The following is a 21,780-nucleotide window of genomic DNA, read 5'->3' on the forward strand; positions in this document are numbered from 1 at the left end:
TTGAGCAAAATCATACGGAAATGTACGGATGGCGAAAACAGTACGGATCTGCAGATCGTGGAGCTCGAGCAGATCTGTACGGTCGAATGCAGGTTTGTACGGGCGAGATGCAGCAGAGTACGGACTGGAGTAGCAGGGCTGTACGGACCTATACAGAATGTACGGCACACGGACTGTAGTACAGCATTGTACTAGATGACGAGACTGCAACAGACAGAGGGTATGGCCAGCAAAGGGAGCTCGCAGGAGCTAGAGTCCGGGAGCAGGGAGCAGGTCCAAGAGCACGATCTGCTCTGATACCAAATGTGAGAATGGGAGAAAGAAAGAAAAGAAAGAAATTTTATTAGAGTCTTCGGAAGACCGATGGGTCTATGAGACTAAAAGAAAACCTGATACAAATCACAGTAAGGGTGGAGCTACTGAAACGAGCATCATCACCCGTGCTGAATCCTAAGTTTGATCATACATAATCAAATACATCTGGATGTAACAATGAAAAGAAAAGGAATGGTGGAGCGGAGCGGAATCCTCCGTATGTCATGTCCCCCTGGCTGGTGCATAGCTGGTGATGGGACGCTGGTGCCCGTCAAGGGGTGCCGTGCGTCTTGGTCTCCTGGACAAGGCTCGACGCAAGACCAGAGCCACTCTGACTCCTGTGGGACGTATCCCGGGTCTAAACAATGATGGGAGGTCCCCTAGAGTGATGTGTGTCCCCTCGATGTCTCGTGTGTCGTGTTGTGATCGTCGGGTCAGGGTCTCTGTCATGTCGGCGGCTAGAGACTGGACGATCAATGTCACTCGATGGGAAGAACTCTGTGATCCTGCTCTGAGAGGTGTCTGATGATGTGACCAAGCCCTGTCGCCTGAGTAAGTACGCCTGAGTAAGTACTCTCTATGTCGGATTCCCTTGTGAATGAAGGCCGCGAGGCATCTTTGATCTGGGTAGGCGAGGAATCTCGAAAGGAGCCCGGAGCCGTCTCTGAAGAGACAGTGGTAGCGACCTCGGCTCTTGTAGTACACTGGGCACCTAAAAATAAAATGCTCCTCCGACTCAACCTCCTGACAGTCGCACAGTATGCATAAGCGATGCTCCCTAGGAATCCCCTCTGCTCTGCCGCTCTCTATGCGGAGGCGGTGTGATGATACTCGAAACTGTCCGATGGAGATCCGTAGTGAGTGAGGCATATGAAGCTCAGTGTACCTTGGTGGTGTGATGAATCCCTCCTCCAAAATGCGAAGACAGTAATCTCTGTAGAAACTCAGCTTCACTGGAAGCTCCCTCGGCTCCAACCAGGTCCTAAAGGTGTGTAGCTTCAGGAGGTCCTCTCGAATGACCTGGTTGGTATGTGGCCCAATCGGGATGGTGGGTGGGAGTACCGGAGGGGCATCTAAACTGTACTGAAAAGGAGGTATCCTATCGATGTGGAACCCTAGTCTCACAAACCATCTGTGAGTCCGTGCATACCAGCATCACTCGTCTCCCTTTGTTGCCAACCTCATGGAGGAATCGAGAGCCAACCACGGCAACCTCTGTCTCCCTGATGTGCAGTCCCCATATGATCTAACCCGGTGTAGATATGTGATGGTCTAAAAGGCTGCATCGAGCTGGAGTGAAGAAGCACCAAACTCGGCCTGAATGATGTGATGTGGTACAGACGGTTTCCCCCGGATCATCCGTGAGAGCATGAGGATCTGCAAGCGCTCCACCCGTGTCCACTCTATCTCTGACATCTTAGGCCCCCAACAAGGGCTACCATACATACCAGTTGGTCGGACCAAGGAGTCGAAGAGAAGAGCCTTGGTCCGAGGGTCCTGGAAGTGGGAGTGAAAGCACTGTCTCTCTAGCCGAGCTAGTGAGGCGTATCCCCTGCTCAGTCTGGCTTGCATCGCTGGTCTCATCGTGAAGATCGGGCCGGAGAAGATGACCCCCAAGTAAGTGTATGAGGATACGATCTCAACTGGTGACCCACCCAAAGTAAAAGTAAACTGTTTCCGTTGCATGTTTGCTCGAGAGGTGTTAAAGATCATGACCTTGGTCTTGCCAAGGTCGACCTCCAAATCATGGGATAAACAAAAAGCCTGCAGTGCATCCAGGTGTCGCTGGAGCCCCTCGGGTGTGGACGACAAGAGTACCACGTCATCTGCTGTTAACGACTTTGTCTATCCACGGTTTTATATGTAGCCTGAATCTTTGATCTTCGTTGAAACAATCACGGGGATGGCTATTTGTTATTCCACCCAGCCAAATTCTCAAGGATTCTCAATCGTCAGATACGTGTATTATATTATTCATACCTATCCATGAGACCCTCAACTCCCTAGATAGTTCTCCTTGCCAAATGTCATCAATTTAGCCTCTCTACTTGGTGCACCTTTTTACCCCTCTCTTGGGGCACATTAAAACCCACTTGCCCCTTGGCATTATTACACATTTAGGTGCACCTAGGCCTTTGCACTCAGAACTACCTAGTCAATGCCATTCCACCCTCACCTAGGACCTTGGCAGTTACTTCTCTTGACCATTTCAATTACGCACATTAACTATTACAAAAGTTGGTCATCTAAGAGAAAATGCCCACCGATCTATCCGAGGTCATGCTATCTCGGCTAGAGCATAACATTCCTTCCCTCTTCAAGCATCAGCGTCCTCGATGATGAAATCTGGGAACACTCTCCGTAACTGGTATACGGATTCCCAGGTAGCTTCCGATAGAGGCTGACCATGCCATGCAACCAACACCGTGGGTATCTTTCGATTTCGTATTTGCATTGTTCCTCGGTCCAGGATTCTTGTTGGCCTGCGCCTTGCAATATCCTCTATCTCCTGAAACAAAACCACACCTTTGATTAGTGAGTCACCTGTATGCAAAAATTTCTTTAAGCGCGAAACATGAAAAACCGGGTGCACCTTACACCCCTGTGGCAATTCTAATTTATAGGCTACACTGCCTATTCTCTTTAGAATTAACCACGGCCCACAGTATCGAGGTGATAACTTAGCACACTCTCCTGAAGTCAACGACTTCGAGTGCGAAGGAACTCTGAGAAAAACTTTTTCTCCTTCTTCAAATACTCTTATAGACCGATTTTCATCCGCATATACCTTGGCCTTATCCATAGCCTGGCGGATATTAGCTCTCGCAAGTGCTAGCATCTCCCACATCTGAACTACAAAGTTCGCGGCACTAGGCACTTTCTGAGGTACTCCAACTATAGTTGGATTGGCTGGTCTATAACCATAGTTCAGTTCAAACGGACTGAACCCGGTAGAGGAATGTTTCCTATCATTGTAGGCAAACTCCAACAATGGCAACCACTTCCAGATGGCGACCAAGGTAGCCGAAGGTGAAACCGGGTGCTCACCCATCACAAGACTGCAACGAGCCACCCAAATGTTACACGCCGTGATACTGGCTACCACCTCCCAAGCGTTGTCCTCCCTAGTAGGAGGAGGAGCTAGGCTGTCAGGAGGGACTACCTCATGGAGTGCTATCCTCTTCTGACCTTGTATCCGGTAGACTAGGAGATCTCATCAATTTGAAACGTGTGTCCTCCCTCTGTCAACCAGGCTACCATCCCCCAGATGTAGTCTCTCTGAAGACTCTGCATACGTGTCATGATCTTGAGGACTCCCATCCAAATCCTCGCTGCGTTATGACAACTCCACAGGTAGTGCGAGATAGTCTCCAAGAGACCATCGGGACAACAATGGCACTGCCCCTCCACTTGCATCTACTCCAACCACGGTCCGATGGACAAGCCTCCATGGGCAGCCAACCAGAAGAAGTAGGATATCTACCTCGGTCACAAACTGGACCATAACTGCGTTCAAAACCTCGAACGAACATCCCGGGGCACTCTCTAGGTCACCCAATGCCTCTCCCTCGAGGGGGTCCACCTCGACGAGTCCATCTGAAGCCTCCTACCAATTTGTGTGGTGTAGGAAAAGAAAGGCACCTCATCCACCTGCTCGGCTAGGCCGCCCCTGGAAGGCTAGAACCACTCTCTCTGATCCCACTGGACCTTCCTCAAGGGTCTACCCTCCCACAGCCAAAGGTGCCATCTAGGGGCATCCTGCTCTAGGATAGTGGGAGGGTCAATATGCCACTCCTTTCCCAAACGTCCCACCACTCTGATCATCTACCAGTGAATCCCATCAAGGCTCCCATCCATCTCAGGGTCTCTCTCAATAAGTGGCTAAAGTAGGCCTCCAAGTCCTACACGGAAGAAGCTCTGGAGGTAACCCATAGGGTAGTTCATCCCTAAAACATTCAGAGAACTCCTCTGTTATAAGATTAGCTAGCTTGGCCATCTCACCACTTTGCGTAACATCAGTGCTAGCCGAAGAATCACCAACCGGCTCTACCGATGCTGTGCAAAGGAATAAAAACTCTACTTGAGCCTTTCTGATTTCCATCACGGAAACCAACGGTCCCTGAGGTATATCTTTTTCACCTTGCAAGACATAAAGCACATCATTCATCTTGAATTGATATACGTGCTTTTTCCAATCAATGGCTGGATTCTTCCTAGAATGCCACGCCATACCCAGGGCTATATCTGCATGAGCAAGCTTGGTCATTTCAAAATCAAGCTTCTCAGCATAGTCCTGAATCCGAAGTTCCAACTGGGTAACCCTTTGGTCCCATACTTCAGTTGAACTTCCATTTGCCATCCTGATTGTATACGCATAGTCAGATGGACTTGTCTTTAATTTCAGCCTCTTCACGAGCTTGGAGTTAATCACATTGTGAGTTGACACCGAGTCAAACAACACAATGACATCATGACTAGCCACTTGCCCTCTCATTTTAATTAACTCTGTATCATTAAAGGCCGTATACCCCGTTGCTGCGGGCTTAGATAGGATGTTATCAGGTGCACTCGTCACTAACTTAGCAACAGATACACATAACAAACAAGGTACTAACCTCTGAGAAGGTCCCGCCAGTTGCATCTGCATATGTTCCGCATTGGGACTCTCCTACATTTCTACGTCGCATTCAGATATTATCATATTAGCCGTGCGACGGTCTTTATTCAGTGGACAATCCTTCCACTGATGTCGTTGAAGGCAGCCGAAGCACAATCCTTCTTTTCTAGCTTTCTCTTTTTGTTCAGGGGTCAACGAGGACTTTGACCAAGCCCGGGCTGCCATTGGAGTTATTTTCCTTTTCACCCCAATGGTGGTACTTGTCTTTACTGGTCCCTCAACCGGCTTCACCTGCTTGGTTTGGCCACTTGGCTGCGAGACACTTGTCTTTGAAACCCATTTCCTCGGAAATCCCCCTTTTTCGGGTACTCATACTGAGTCATGCCTGCACAAATCCACCAGATCTGCCTCTGGCATCCTCATAGTTCAAGGCTACTGCTATAGATTCATCTAGTGTAGTCACATATTTAGCCCGAACTTCCATTTTGATTTTGTCGTTCAGTCCATAGATATAGTCTTTTAATTGAACCGACATAGGGAGAGGGTCTGTTATTTTTATAACACATTCCCTGAATTTGTCAGTGTACTCTGCCACTGACAGACTCCTCTGACGAAGATTTCTATAAGCATCCCAAGCTCGGGATTCTTTATCAGGTGGGAGAAAGTGTTTCTTGAATTCAGCTTTAAACCCTTCCCAGGTGGTTGGAGCAACTTGATCCTTCTGTTGCTTTATCCACCATCTTTCCCACTTGTGTAACCAAACCTCGATCACATCCGACCAGCGTACTTCTTCGGTCTATAATTAGCGATATTAGGCACTTTGACCCTTGCGCGCTCTAAGGAATGTATACTGGACTCTGGCTCTGCTGGAGCTTTGCCCTTATCAGTTCTAGACGGTCTAGCCAACAAGGCTTGCACCATCTCCCTGATCTCATTTTGACCAGCATTCACTTGAAGCTGCTGGTTCATAATCTGCTGTAAAGCATCCTCTAATATCGAAATCCTACCAATCAAAGTAGGTGTTGCATGATGTGACATCTGTTGTGTAGACTGCACTCTAGACTCACTAGGATTCACCCTCGAATTCTGTCCTTCTGCCTCCATAGTTTCACAATGGAAGATGGGATTTTTTTTCTTTAAAAAAAAAAAAAAACCCAAATAACCAATATATACACCCTTCACTTCTGTCCTGCTTTCCTGGTTTTTTTTTTTTTCTACAGTGCAGAAATAGCAGGACCAATTGAAAACAAAAAAAAAACTGCATGGAAAGAAAGGGCTCCCTGGTTGTTTCGCAACGATGCCAGCTACTCTTTCCCAGACGTACAGTTTCCCTTCCAAATAGGCTGTGCGAAGGTCTTAGAATGCCTCGCAGCCGATGCTTCTGTAGAACAGCAAGCAAGATGAAACCAAATATGCGGCTGGTGACGCCTTCACGTTACGTAAACTACCATCGTGCTCCAAAAATCGGTTTTTTTGCCAGCTGTATAGCCTAGTTTCATCAACGGCCGCCTTGCGCTAGTCCTCGTCCACCTCCTAAATCTCTGCGCTGCCTTACGTGACACCAATGTTAGGCTCACTATCCCGATTTCAAGTCCAAAAAAAAAAACAGTCGCGATATCAATCTTCTCGTCGACGTCTGCTCCTCGACCCGTCACCTGCGACACTTTTTTTTTCCCACGCTAACAGCCACCAACGCTGCGTCACGTCTGATCCTTACTAGACCCTACGCTCCTCTTGGCGTATATCACCTGCTTCCTCGATCTTGAAATCGATTCTCCTCTGCCCACCACTACAGCCACGCTTCATCCTCACGCACAGCCTTCCGTCGATCCCTTCGTTGCCTTGAGTTCTGATACCAAAATGTTAACGACTTTGTCTATCCACGGTTTTATATGTAGCCTGAATCTCTGATCTTCGTTGAAACAATCATGGGCGATGGCTATTTGTTATTCCACCCAGCCAAATTCTCAAGGATTCTCAATCGTCAGATACGTGTATTATATTATTCATACCTATCCATGAGACCCTCAACTCCCTAGATAGTTCTCCTTGCCAAATGTCATCAATTTAGCCTCTCCACTTGGTGCACCTTTTTACCCCTCTCTTGGGGCACATTAAAACCCACTTGCCCCTTGGCATTATTACACATTTAGGTGCACCTAGGCCTTTGCACTCAGAACTACCTAGTCAATGCCATTCCACCCTCACCTAGGACCTTGGCAGTTACTTCTCTTGACCATTTCAATTACGCACATTAACTATTACAAAAGTTGGTCATCTAAGAGAAAATGCCCACCGATCTATCCGAGGTCATGCTATCTCGGCTAGAGCATAACATCTGCATAAAGAAGAATCCTGATGATGATCCCGGCAAGTGAGCAACCGGTCCCTCCGAATGTCCCCATGAAAGTCTCAAGCTCATCGATGTAGAGGCTAAACAGGGTTGGTGATAAGGGACAACCCTGTTTGACCCCTATGGTACTCAGGATCTCATCTGTCCAACCTGCGCCTGTACGAACTCGGCATGAGACTCTCTCATACAGTGCCATGACTGCCCAGATGATCTCCTGATCAAATCCTAGTGTCTGTAGGCGTGTGATAAGACGAGCTCGAGGTACTGTGTCAAAGGCTTTGCGGAAATCCACAAAGCAACAATATACCCTCTCCTTCCGTGATATGGCCTCCTCAATGACACTCTTGAGTGTGAGTATGTGATCCATAGTCCCACGGTCTCGCCTGAAACCGGCCTGACCCTCTGCTCTGAGCCCTCTCATCTCTGTGAACAGGCTGACCGATGCATCCAATACAGCTGCATAGATCTTGGACATCACATGTCCAATCATGATAGTCATGTAGTTACTCAAGTCCATGGGATCCCCTACCTTGTGGATGGGGGTGATGGTGTTGAGTGTCCAAATGCGGGGGAAGCCAAGGCAAACTGTTAGAAAAGACCCAACAGAGGGTACACGCAGCGGAAGACTGATAGTAATGCCCAGGAGCTCACACAGTGTGCGGTGTGGGTGTGGAATCACAAACTTCTTTACTTATGTGCATTCAATAGGTGTGCAGACTCATCAATAGACAATGAACCAAACTAGATAGAGAAACCACCAAATAATATATTTCCGTCCACAACTATGGACACAATACAAGAGAGATAGATCCAGAGTCCCACCAATGGTGTGGTCCTCTGATCTTACCACAAAGTCCTTCTCCTATCTGCTGGCTATCTCTAGACTAGAATCCACGTGCTCCACCTCGAGCGTAAGTAAACTTTCTGTCTAGAATGATCCTCTCCACCTTGCTGTCTGGAAACCAGCCTCGGTGGGCAGCCTCCTGGCTAAGTCTGCAGCCCTGCTAGCACCTCTCTATCCTCCTGAATGTAGGTCCAGAGGGTGGCTGCCTGCTGCTCCTTTCTGCTCTGGATCTGCTGCTGCAAGTGATATTGAAATGAGGCCTGAATGGCCTCTTTATATAGGCCCCAGGGGGGGCTGATAAAAACCGACCAGCCTGGTACAGACTGGCCGACCAGTCTGTGGCTGGTCCAGCCCTATAAGGCACACAACCCAGGGCTTTCTGGCCCAAACTTCCAGGGCCCTTTGGCCCTCCTTTCTAGGCATATATCCAGCCTATAAAAGGCCTGTTTCCTGCCCACTGGCCACTTTTCCTGCTGCAGATCTGGGCCTGCACTCCCTGCAATGTCTGTGCCTCTGCCAGGCCCTCTTCCCGGCCACGTGTCCTGCGCCGTACGGGTTCCTTGTGCTGGCTACTGCTTCGCCTTTTGCTACTGCAGATCCATCCTAGCTCCAGGTACCCACCATCTCTATGATTCTTGCCCACATGGCATCCAATCAGATGCCCATGTGACAGACACTCAAACCCTAGGTTCACCCCTCCCATGCTCTCCTCATTTGGGGGCTTACAGATGGGGAGGTGACCTTTCCAACACAAACAGCGTCTGACTCACAAAGGCATCTGACTCCTCGTCGACCCACATCTCTATGTCAGACATCCTTACTGTGATTTCTGGATCAACATATTTGACCTCGGTAACACTCGGTGATGTCACCAGGAACAACTCTTTGATTACCACATTAGCTTTGGCCTTTCCCTCTGAATCTGAGTCAGACTCCTGTTTGTTTTTCAGATCCGCCTTTTTCTTTCTGCAGTCTTTTGCAAAATGTCTGGGCATATCACAAACAGTTGCCTTTGCGGGCTCTTGTTTTGCCACGTCCACCCATCTAGTCGTCTTTGCTATTGCCTCCATCCCTGTGACTGGGGTCCCTCCAGGCGCTGCTCTGAGGGTCCCGAGCTCCTCTCGAAGCTGTGATGTCGTGTTTGAGTCCCTAGATAAGGGTGCCCTGCTCGTGTATAATGCGGGCTTGCTCCTGGGTGTAATGTGTCAGTTCTGCCTGACAGGCCCGGATGCTGTGTATCTCAGCCAATAGGGAGTCCCAAGCATCTGGCGGGGGCCTAAGATGTCCTGGTCCAGGTAGGAATTGGATCAGTGATATGTAGGAGTAGCGAGGTCGGACGAGGTGATGAAGGATGGTTGACTGAGAGGTAGAGGTGATACTAAGGGAAAGTACTGTGGAGCCGTGGCTGATGGGGCCAGCGGTGAGGCTACTGGAGAGGAGACCTGTGATGATGATGCAAGAGAGGGGGAGGAGAGAGGTGGCGTAGATGATGAGGCGGATGATGGTGGTGAAATAGTGGTGGTAACCGTAGAGGTCGAGGAAGTGGTGAGCGGCATGGGCTTTGGGTGGGCCCCTTTCTTCTGGGCTGCGGTGCTGTCCACTGTCAAACCGCTCCGGTTGCTGCGTTTGTTGAAGTCCTCCAGATTGAGTTGCTTTTGTGTTTTCGCCTTGTCACCGTTCCCCTTCCCCATCTCCACGCGTATGCAGATTTGGATCAAGGGGTCTTCCGCCTAGTCTCCTGTCCTCATCTCCCTGTTCCTTTCATTATGGCGGCAAAGAAGGGACTGCAGGAGATCAAAGTTGCTTTTTTTTTCCCCTAATGGCGGGTCATCTCATGTAAGAAAGCGGCAAGGCACCGCTGATCCGGGAATTGTAGCGTGCCCTGAGCCCCTGTATCTCTGCACGAGCACTGACCTCGCCATCTAACACTGATGCATAGATCTTGGACATAACATGTCCAATCATGATGGTCCTGTAATTCCCTGGGTCCATGGGATCTCCTGCTTTGTGGATGGGTGTGATAGTGTTCAGGGTCCAGGCTCTGGGGAACCCGTGACAGACAGCTTCATTGAACAGCGTTGCCAGGATGGGGGCTAGAGTTTTGATGCCGTAGGCAACAAACTCTGTGCATAGGCCCTTATGATCCTTAGCTCGACCGTTATGAAGCTTATGTGCTGCGTGGGTGACTCCTTGGGTTGTGAAGAGGATACAAGAAACGGGGCGGGGAGTGGATGAGAGGTCGGGGGGGGGGGCTGATCAGGGATATCATAGAGTGTGCGTGCATAGGTGTGCCAGAGGGAAGTGTCCGTGAGGGGGGAGGGGGATCGGCGTTCTAGGAATTTCCTCCAGAAATCCTTGGAGTTGCTACTAAACAGAATGTTCAGTAACGTATCCTCATTCTGGCGCAGGAAGGCTAGCTTCTTGCGACGGACTAGTCGACGATAATCCCTGGTGAGATGTGGGTTGCCCCTAGCGTTTCGCTGGGTTGTGAGTCGGAGTGTGCGGCGTAATGCTTTGCACTCGTCGTCATACCATCTGTTGCAAGGGGTAGAGCTAGCGGGTGGAGGGCGGGTGGACCGGGCAGTGGAAGGAAAGATGTGGCGGGCTGCATTGTGAAGGGAGTGGGTGATAAGGGTGGCTCGGTGATCTAGAGAGGGTATGGTGCCTATGTGTCTGAGGAGGGAGGCTAGGTGGGTTGAGTAATCAGGTGAGAGGTTATGATCGAAGTGTATATCATGGTAGGTAGTATAGTGCGGGGTGTGGCTGGGAGGGGCTCGGGACGCAAGTATATGAAAGAAAAGGTAAGTGTGATCGGCTCCTGGGGGTAAGGGTGTAGTGCGGAAGTCAGTGATCTGTGGGGCTAAAGCAGGAGATCCCAGAATATAGTCGACGAGTGAGGAGAGAGTGAGAGCTGAAAGCTTAGTTGCAAATAGATGAGAGTAAGAGAGATACAACTGAAGGAGTGAGATAAGGTTTTGTCCTAGTGACAAAACCTTAGTAGTCACTAACCATAGTGGACTAACTGCGGTTAGGGGAAAAAACCTCTTAAAGAGGGAAAAGTGCCCCTAACTAGCTTATTAAATTACATTGGTCACTGCTGAATTATATCTATAATTCTAACATAGCAAGTGTGACCCCCACTGACAATGTACCTGTCATACATCTCCAAAGAAAAAGTCTTTGTTTCAATGGCATTTTACACTTCCATAATATCTTGAGATTCTTCCGCCACCATGAGAGGGGCTTCCTTATATGCCACAGAGAATTAGCATATTGCTGAATCCATGGAGCAGGCTGAAGAAGCCTATAGGCTTTGATGGAGGTTAAGGCAGGAAGAGGAACAGGTGAGTTCAGGTAGCAGAGGGTTGCAATTGCCAATCCATAAGCCTGTCGGTGTCAACCACAGGAGGAACAGGTAGAAAAGGATGTAATAAATCAGCAATTTTCTTCCATATAGACCTATGATGCATTCCCAATGCATAGGAAGTAGTGGCCTGGGGAAATGATAAGACATATCCGGGATCATCTACCACATCATGTATGTATCTAATTCCCAATTTCATGAGATTGTAGGCGTGAACAGGTTCTTGCAAAGCTAGCGGAATTGCAAAAATGGCACTCTAGTGAATACTTTCTTTCCTCGTTGAGTTTGTCCTCGAGCAATTATCAGGAGCCCATTTGACCTTAGAAAGTACTTGTTTCCAGTCAAGTATCAGAGCAGTAGAGAAAGGACAGCCAGGTATCTTGCCTACAAATCTGCCAATGACAACCTCCCAATGATTAGTAGTCCAATGACCATAAGCACAAGTCCTCATGTTGACACACATGGATGCTAGCATACAAGTCCATGCACACACACGCACATGCACTCATGTACATGCACATTGATAGTTTCCAGTCAAGTATCAGAGCAGTAGAGAAAGGACAGCCAGGTATCTTGCCTACAAATCTGCCAATGACAACCTCCCAATGATTAGTAGTCCAATGACCATAAGCACAAGTCCTCATGTTGACACACATGGATGCTAGCATACAAGTCCATGCACACACACGCACATGCACTCATGTACATGCACATTGATAGATTCTTGCACTAGTACATGTATGCACCAATGTATAACCAGGCATGCACATAGTGGCAGGTGCTTGCATGCGTGAATATATGTATGTATAAAGCCACACATGTATGCATATGCATGAACAGCCTTAGAAGTGTCGAGTGACATCTAATACGAATCAGGATGCAATTCCCTACAATTGTTTGTGAACTGGGTCAATGGTGGTGTATGAATTGAAGGGAGAACTGTTCTTTGCATTTTCATTTAAAATTGTGAAGTCTGTATTGATGAAGAGACTGGTTGGATATGAATTGGAAACAAATGTTGTTCTCTTTGTTTCTTGTTAAGGGAGATGGAACTTCAGGTAGCCTATGTGGTGGTCTACCAATTGTTTGCCCAATCAGACGTAAATGCATACATGATATTTAGATCGTTCAATAGCTTTTGATTGATAACCTGGAAGGAGATGTGTTGTCTTTAACTTTATGACCAAGTGTATGATATTTTGATGCTTCCTCCCTCTTTTGAGTCAAGGCAATGCCCAAAGTTTCACCAATTCTTTTGTAGATTTGCCATTATTTTAGTTGATGAAATGTCAATTTGTTTTATCTCAGTTTGGTAAAGTGTGAGCAAGAATAATTAATTACCAAAGATATTTTTTGCATCTACATGTGTTAATGCTAATGCTCATTTCTATGTAATGATGCTGTGCAACTTATTTTGCGATTTGGTTTCATCTACCAATCTAATTGAGTTGAAAACCTTATCTCTCTACTATGTTTAATCGTTTTAAAGTATTTTATGTTTATATAACCTATGTTGGATTTCCATAGGTGATGCTTGAACATGTGAGTGCAGATGTTTTAAGCACATTAAGCATTGACCCTGGAAGATTTCAACAGGTAATTAAATCTTATACATGCAGAATTATATTGTTTGTACCTTGCAACATGAGATCATTTACTTGATGTCATAGTAGCTAGTCCCTGCTATGTGTGATGGAGTTTATGGTTTTCAATCTCATGAGTGACTATCGGGAGATTGAAACTGCACTATGTTCTGTTTTCAGAGGATGAGTTTGGGAATGTTCCTGGATTCATCTAGGTATAGACATTCTTTTGTTTTCCTCGTTTTTTATCCAAACTTTACTTTTTTATGTAGCGTGTCCTCATCAAAGGAGCTAATGGAAATCGAGCAGTTTTCTCATGGTCATTGTCGAGGCAGGTGAGGGCTTTTGTAAACAGGAGGTTTACTAGAATTTTCATGGCATGGTTTTGGTCTTCCGTTTACATAATTTTAAATACTGCACACGGTAGTATCACTGTCTGCATACCAAGCCAATGAAGCATCTCCTTTTTCTATTTCTCTCGTTATGCAATACGAACTAAATTTCTTGCACAATATTGGTTTAAATAAGTGGTGGTCTAAGTAGACATGTCTTTCTTGGTGTGTTGGTAGGCCTGAGCTTATTCCATGTTTCTGAGTTTTTCATGCAGTCGTGATTATTGCTATCTTTGCGGGTGGATGTGTTAGTGATTAGATAGGGTTTTGTCACTTAGACAAAACCTCTCATCTCTCTTTTGTACTTGACTTCATTTCAGTCCACTATTGAGTGACCTACGTTCAGCTCATTCTCTTGCTCACTCTTGCTTCCCTTTTTTTCACATTTGGTATCAGAGCAGTTCTCCTTCCTGGCCCTGCTCCCAGCTCCCGCATCTGCTCTCAGCTCCCGTGTGCCGTACACACGTACGGATCTGAAGCGGTGCCTGTACACTGCTCCCGTGAGCAGTCCGTACTGCACATCAACCTTGCTGTAGTCCGTACTCTGTACTGCAGAGTGTCGTCGTCCGTACAAGCTGCCAGGTCCGTACACCTGCAGCATCACCTTCCGTACTATGGCACCGCCTTTCGCCGGCCGTACAACTCTCCGTACCTGTGTGTCCGTACATTGGCTGTTAGTGCGCCGTACATCGACGTCCATACAACGTTGGCCATACATTTATGTGTCAGCGATGTACTTTGTTGTACATTCCGTACAGCATTTGCCATACAGGTCATACATCTATGCGTCAACCGTACTATCAGTTTCGTACTGACAGTTCCGTACACTTACAGGGGTCCATACACTTCCTTTGCAGGGTCTTCTTTGCAGGATCAATTTGCAGATAGCCATTGTTTGGCTTATATCTAGTAGAGAATTTGGGGCTTTTGCTTTTACACTGCAATTTTGTAGTGAAATTTGGGGCTTTTGCAGGCAGAGTGCAAATTTTGCAACATTTGGGGCTTTCAGTCTATTTGCCCTCTTTTGTATGCAATTTCCCACAAGAAATTGGGGCTTCTGCATTTGGGTTGCAATTTTGCAGTTAAAAGAGCATTTTGGAGGTTTGCAAGCAGTTCTGGACTCAGTGTGAGTCAATTTGCAGACTTTTTTCATTCTTTGCAGATTTTATTTGCAGGATTTTGGGCATTTAGCAGAGCATTGTGGTGCATTTCGAGCCTTTGATAGGTTGTGACAGTATTTGTCACTGTGAGCAGATTTTCTTTGGCAAATTTTAGTTGTGCATTTTGCATCCCAGGAAGGGATTTTACTTGTTCAGTTTGCTGTATTTTCGATTTTATCGAGAGCTTTCTCATATGCACATGGATGAGGGAGATTCCATGAATACTCACCTCACAAAGCTTCAAGATTTGAGGGAGCAATTGCTGAACATTGATGAAGTCATTCTAGATTCAGAGATGATTACCACCACTCTGAATTCTCTTCCTGAGTCTTATCTCGGTTTCCACACCTCGTTGAATTTGTCGTTGAGGAGGGGCAGCAATCCTCTCTCTTTTCACGAGTTGTAGGACTTCCTTTGCAGGAAGAGTAGACACGAAGAAATATGGCAACACGGGCTGGCGAGCATGCCATGCTTTCTAAGTTTAAGCCCAAGGAAAAAGGGCAGCAAAAGCAACATGCCAATCAGCCCGCACATCAGCATAAAGCTGATTCAAGATAGCCCTCTTATAAGGCTAAGGGTGATGCAGATAAGCCTAGAAAGAAGGGCATTTGTCACTATTGCAAGAAGCCAGGTTATTATATTGGTGAATGCAAGAAGCGCATAGCTAAAGAAAAGAAAAGGGATTCAGGTATGGCTGTGTCAGATGCATCAGCTCCTCATTCACATCATGGGGGAGATGTTACAGCCAACTTTGTGGAAGAGCACTATGCCTTTCTATTTTGCATTTCAGATTTTTCAGTGGGTAGTTCAAATGCTATAGCCACTATTGAGGATGACCCTTATGCTTTCTTGACTTGCAGTTATGATCCTTCAAAGGATGCATGCTCTCTCAGTGTCAATGAGACACTGAATACTTGGTATTTTGATAGTGGTGCTTCTAAGCACATCACTTCTAAGAAGAGCCTTTTTGCATCTCTGCATCCTCCACCTACTAAAAAGAAGGTGACTTGTGCAAATAATTCTTCTTATTTAGTGTGTGGAGTGGGGGACATTATTCTCACATCCACTGATGGCACACATTTCAAAATTTCAGATGTTCTCTATGTGCCAGGTTTAAAGAAGAATTTGCTTTCAGTGTCCTCTCTTAATAGAGGAGGATTTCAGGTTGTATTTGATGATGCTAAGTGTGCAGTCAGTGACAAAGAGAATGACTATGCTTTGATGTTGTCTGGCACTTTGTATCAGGGTCTTTTTCAGCTTGATATATATGAGAAAAGATTTGATCTTTTATATCAGTGAGCACTCCCACTGCTGCGATGCATAATGCGGAGTTATGGCATGCCAGGTATGGGCAAATGAGCTATGGCAGCTTAATGACACTTCAAAAGCATGCTATGGTTGATGCATTGCCTCCTTTAGAGTCACCTCCTCATGCATGTGAGGGTTGCATCCTTGGCAAGATGCATAGATTTCCTTTCAAGAAGGATGGTGCAATGAGAGCTACATGCAAATTACAGCTCATTCATAGTGATGTCTTCGGTCCCATGAGGACACTTGCTTTTGGGGGTTATCTTTATTATGTTACATTCATAGATGACTTCATCAACTACACTTGGGTCTATGGTCCTAAGGCAAAATCAGAAGTGTTTATGCATTTCAAGCACTTTGTGGCTATGGTTGAGAATGAGACAGGACTCAAGGTGTAGACACTTCGCACAGATAGAGGGGGGGAGTATATGTCTCATGAGTTTGAGGCATTTTTGAAGGAGAAAGGCATCACACATAAGCTTACTATGAGGCTTACACCTCAACAAAATGGTAAAGCTGAGCGCAAGAATCACACTCTTATGGAGATTGATAGATGCATGCTTACCAGTTAAAAGTTGTCTCACAGGTTTTGGCTTGAAGCCTCATGTGTGCAAACTATGTTTTGAATCGGGATCCCACAAAGGCTTTGAAGACAATCACTCCCTATGAGGCATGGGTCTCTTCACACAGACTTCGCATCGAGAGCAGCAGAGCAGAGCGACTACCCAGGGAGCGGCGCATATGCACACTATGTGACATACATGAGGTTGAGACAGAGGAGCATTTCATCTTCAGGTGTCCCATGTACTATGAGATCCGAGGACGTTTCCACTGCCTCTTCAGAGATAGTTATGGGATTTTAGTCCATTTCCTCTCCTACCCAGACCAGCGGTGTTTGGCAGGTTTCATACATGAGGCACTTAGACACTGCGAGAGGATACTCCAAGCACGGAGACAGGAGCAGACTTCTTACTCGGTTGATCCCTCTCAGAGCTTTATCACGGAGTTCTTGCATCTAGATCACATGGACCCCAACGAGACGAGGCCTCGACATGATCGTGACCCGAAGCCCGTGACCCGACAACTCAAACAGAGGGTCGACACACAGATCACACTTGGAGACATCCCCTCCTTGTTTAGAGTCGGAGCCCGATCGACGAGGGTCACAGTAGCCCTGGTTAGACGCAGAGCTACAACCAGGAGACGTGCCAGGACCGCACCTTTGAGTGGCCGACAGCACTCTATTGCCGACTTCATGCCTCCACTGCCTCATCCATCCTGATATCTTGCTGTTGCTGGGGATGATGATGATATTGATGATGATGCTGAGATTGATATATAGTCGACCATCGACATGACTATGTTGTACTTAGGACTTAGTACTGCCATTCTGCATTTTTGCATTTTTTGCATTTTGCATTTTGCATTGGTATGGACGCTCGTTTAGTAGCTCCACTACCACAGCTCGTTGTATCAGGATTTTCACAGTCTCATAGACCCATCGGTCTTTTGAAGACTTTAATAAACTTTCTTTCTTTCTCCCTACGTTGATTCTCAGCTGATGGGATGAAACGTGCATCTGACCAATGGCAATCCTCAATGCATGGGAGACTCCTTTGTTCTTGAGATACAGGGGTCTGATGATGAATCCCTTCTCTGATACTCTCAAGAAGTGGTCGCGGTAAAATTGGGTCTTAGGCTCCCCACTGGTCCTCCCCCCAAGTTTGGGATGTATGAAGCTGAGGAGGTCTAACCGTATGATACGATTGATCTCATCTCGTGGGATCAACTCAAAAGGCGCATCCATGTTGTATTGAAAGGAGGGAAGCCTATCCATCTGGATACCATTCCTGGCAAGCCATGTGGATATGCGTGCATACCATGTGTTTGGCCCGATCTCTACTAGTCGTTTGGATGACTCTAGGACCAACCTCGGAAGTCTCTAGTGGTGTAAGTCCCAGACTCTGTGGATGAAAGTCACTGTCTGAAAGATGGCATCAACTTGGAGAGGGGTCATGGCGAACTTTTCCTGTACTATCTCATGTGGGACTGAGGGCTTACATCGGATCATCCTGGACCCCATTGTTACCTATAGCTGCTCGAAGCTCCTCTAGTCTGTCCTTGGAAGATCGCATCCCGAGAAGGGTGCTGCATACATGGCAATCGGTTGCACTAGTGTGTCAAAAAGCCAGCTCTTCGTTGGTGGATCCTGAAAGTGCGCCTAGAAGCACTGTCGCTCTAGTCTATCCAAAGCACTACGCCCTCGTGTGAGCCTTGCCTGGGCTACATGGGTCATCGTGAAGATGGGTCCTATGAAGACTGCTCCCAAATATGTGTACGACTGCACTATCTCCACTGGCTTGCCACAATAGGTGAAACTAAGTCGGTGAATCACTGCTCGTGAGGTGTTGAAGATCATAACCTTAGTTTTTCCAAGGTTGACCATCAGGTCTCTCTCTCTACAGAACACCTCTAATGCCTCCAGATCTCTCTGTAGCCCCTCCGTCGAAGAGGATATAAGGACTATATCATCAGCATATAACAATATCTCTATGAGGAGATCACCCAATAATGAACCCTCGCCCCCTAGGCGATCTATGAAAGATGTGATCTCATCGATGTAGAGTCCAAAGAGAGTCGGTGACAGAGGGCAGCCCCGCTTCACCCCAATGGTGCTGTCGACCCAATCCAATAGACTGCCTAGAGCATGGACCTTACCTCTGATTGACTCATATAGGCTCATCACATCCCAGATCAGCGTCTTTGGAATTTGCATCTCATGTAGCCTCTGGATCATACGGGATCGTGGGACAATGTCGAAAGCCTTTTAAAAGTCTACAAAACATACGTAGACTTTCTGATGTCTAAACCTCGCTTCCTCAATGACAGCCCTGAGAGAGAGAGAGTCTATTAACATCTAGTGGAGACCAATAGGTCTATGGGACAGCAAGAAACCCTCCAGTACAACTCTGCTTTAGGAAGGGCACATGGCAGCTCCCAAGGCGTGTAAAAGCAACCTCCAATTTATTTAGAGTACACACATATATAGTCTGAAAGAGTAATCAGCCATACATCAGTTTAAGACCGAGAGTCTTTTGGTTTGGATTTGAACTCTTTGATTAGAGCAATGCTTTCACGGTAAACTGCCCACTTTCCATCCTTTCTGGCAGCCCTGACTTTAGCTAATTCAGTTGCCTTATTCTTGAGTTGAGCTTGTTTAAGCTCCTCAGCTATCCATACTTTGGTACCCTTCAGCTTGTAAAATTGTCAAAGGATCTTGATCCGCATATCTTTTGACTTTAGGGTAAGGATGGCATGACCTTTATAGTGCATAATAGAAGCTGGCCTAGAGTTGTCATCATCGTGCTCATCATCATCCGTCTATTCAATGTTGGGCAAGCCTGCTTTGATGTTTGACAATATTTCACTATATGTGTCCTCTTTGTACCAATCTTCTGGGAGTCCCCCAATTCTAATCTTCAGCGCATTATCACATCTAGCTTCATGTTCTTTAATCTCTGCTTGAATATAAGTCTTACTTGCTTTGGTGTCCACGTCCACAATCACTTCCTTCTTTGCGGTTTGCACTTCAATGTGAACTAGATCTTTGATAGTAGAAACTAGCTGCGGGGTAGGAGGGAAAGCCTTACAAGATGTTATAGCTTCATCAATTATTGCCTGCTTACTAGGCCCTTCTAGAACCTGAAGTCGAGCCTTTACCTCTGCCATTCCAATCGGAGCTTTCTCACTGCTTGCTGCAGATAAAAAATCTGATCCTGTTGCCCAAGGATGGGTCGTTTTGAGGCTTGTTGTTGGTAATTGCGTGCATACGGAGAGGGTGTCAACCAAGTCTTGATGAAGGGCATTTCAAAGACGTTTTTAATATATAAAAAATATTACAAATGCCCTAGATTCTCCTAGTCTTGCGCTGTCTTGTCCTATGTTAGACTCTTAGAAATTCCCTGGATCTGACCATAAGGTACAATTATAGTTCCAAACCGTATAGGTTTGGGTTGGTACTCTGAAGCTCATAGGCAATATCCCCCCTATGCAGGGGGGATCATTAGATGCCTGACGAGTGCCTGTCAAGAGTCATCCATCTCGAACCATTGCCCCCTTCCCTCTTTGCAGGCTATATCCTCCTTGCCTACTTTCCCTCCTTGCCGGATATGTCCCACTGCAGTAGGAGGGTGTACCTCTCCTCTTTGCGGTCCTCATGCATGTAGGTTTGGGGATGATCTCGTAGAAATATACGCCTGTGTAATGTTGCGAGCCGACCCTGAGTGTCTCTAAATTGGATGATAAGAGGCCATTGGGGTCTCGTCCTATGCACCAAGCGTCCTCAATCCCATGCTCTGGGACTCCCAAGATGGAAGCCACAAAACTGGTTGCATTCCTCGATGGGAGTGGTGGACGTGCAAGAGACTTCTTTGGACTCTAATGTTGAGAGCAAGGATGGTGGCCGAAAAGGCGGCCTTCGTAGGCTCTCGTTTCCTAACGTCCACCCATCTGAAAGTCTCTACTATAGCCGATTATATGGTGGCTATGACCTCCACAACTGGCCCACAGCTCGGGGTTGTCGCTACAGCCCTATCTCTTGATGGAGCTGTAGTATCTCTTGACCGAGGATGTAGATAAAGAGATTGTGCTCTATCTGTCGTGCATGGTGAAGAATGGTGGAATAAAAACTTAAACAAAGTAGTTTCAGGGTTTCTCAGAAAAGGAATATGAGTCTAGCATTGTGTTTATGTAGTCTACATTTCATGTATTACATATTGTCATTAGCCATGGTTTGTAATAATCTTGTGGTGGTTGTTTTTGACAGGAGAAAGAGCCATTTCAAGGCTGCTGGATGACAGATTCTGTGCACCGGGACGAGTGAGTGGTAGGGATTCTGATTGTACATATTACTGGAACAGCGGATTTTTTAATAATTACCTCTGATCTCAAATCTTAGTAGCGGTTATAGTCTCCAGTAGATGGTGACTAATTTGGCCCTATGTTATGCCTTAAACTGATGTTGGGAGTAAGAAAAAGCAATCCATAGGTGCAAGTGAATGATAGTGGCTACATTGTCATCCAAGACTATCACCCTTTGCTTCTGCAGTACGGAAAATATGTCCCACTTTGGGAATGACTCTAGAATGTACGTTAAACGATGCATTAACTTCCGTTGTTTTAGCTCTGCTAATGCCAAAGCAGCAAATATAGGCTGAATTGGAACACATCTGGCTTGGCTTTTATGCAGCAAATACTGTCTGTTTGTTGGAGCTTGTTCTTTGTCAACTAGAGTTCTTCTGTGTATTTTTTTGTTATCTTTTCCTTGTCTGTTCCATAATAGGACTATCGATGGAGACAGTTGGTGAAGGTATCTAATGTTGTTCTTGGTCCTTACGGTCTCTTGCCTTTGCCTTCCTAGAGGAGATTGGTTTATTTATAATGCTGAATCTTGAGGGTCGACCCAAAGGGATTGGATGACTCCAATCTCCTTTACAATTAAGTGGGCATGCAGCTGGTCAGCTGACTTGGTACTGATGGACCTGGGGAAAATCTCTCCCGATGGGTCTGTGTCATCAATATGAGGTTACGGCCAGATCTTGCATTGTGCAGCTTGATACCAAGATTCCCAGGCTATCTTTGGATGGGGAAAGCTCAAAAAAGATGTGAAGTACTCGTGGTCCTCTGGTGTAAAAGCAGCATGATCAAGAGTTTACACTTTCACCATGAGTCTTAATGAGAGTCATCATGTATGTAGTGTACTTGGACTATGAAGCCATGAATTTTTGCAAAAGAAAACTCTGTTACGAAGACCAACTAGCAATGGCAGTGTACCACTTTCCTTA

General features: G+C 46.5%; 1 protein-coding gene across 3 annotated transcripts in view; it reads left to right on the forward strand.

Moving 5' to 3' along the window:
• Positions 1-21,217, forward strand: part of LOC147904162 (uncharacterized) — a 37,685-nt gene extending 16,468 nt beyond the window's left edge. Inside the window, exons 6-8 of one of the 3 annotated variants that reach the window (XM_087372719.1) lie at positions 13,022-13,090; positions 13,350-13,412; positions 20,763-21,217. In XM_087372719.1, coding sequence (XP_087228845.1) covers positions 13,022-13,090; positions 13,350-13,412; positions 20,763-20,819 — 189 coding nt within the window. In that variant the 3' untranslated portion in view covers positions 20,820-21,217. Of the gene's footprint in view, positions 1-13,021; positions 13,091-13,349; positions 13,413-20,762 lie in introns of those variants that run through there. The other 2 variants (XM_087372718.1, XM_087372720.1) reach the window with 2 other exon arrangements.
• Positions 21,218-21,780: the final 563 nt, after the last annotated feature.

Source organism: Dipteris shenzhenensis, chromosome 3 (assembly GCF_047967505.1).
Source record: "Dipteris shenzhenensis isolate YYH24624 ecotype China chromosome 3, Dip_SZ_1.0, whole genome shotgun sequence".
Classification (NCBI taxonomy): Eukaryota; Viridiplantae; Streptophyta; class Polypodiopsida; order Gleicheniales; family Dipteridaceae; genus Dipteris; species Dipteris shenzhenensis.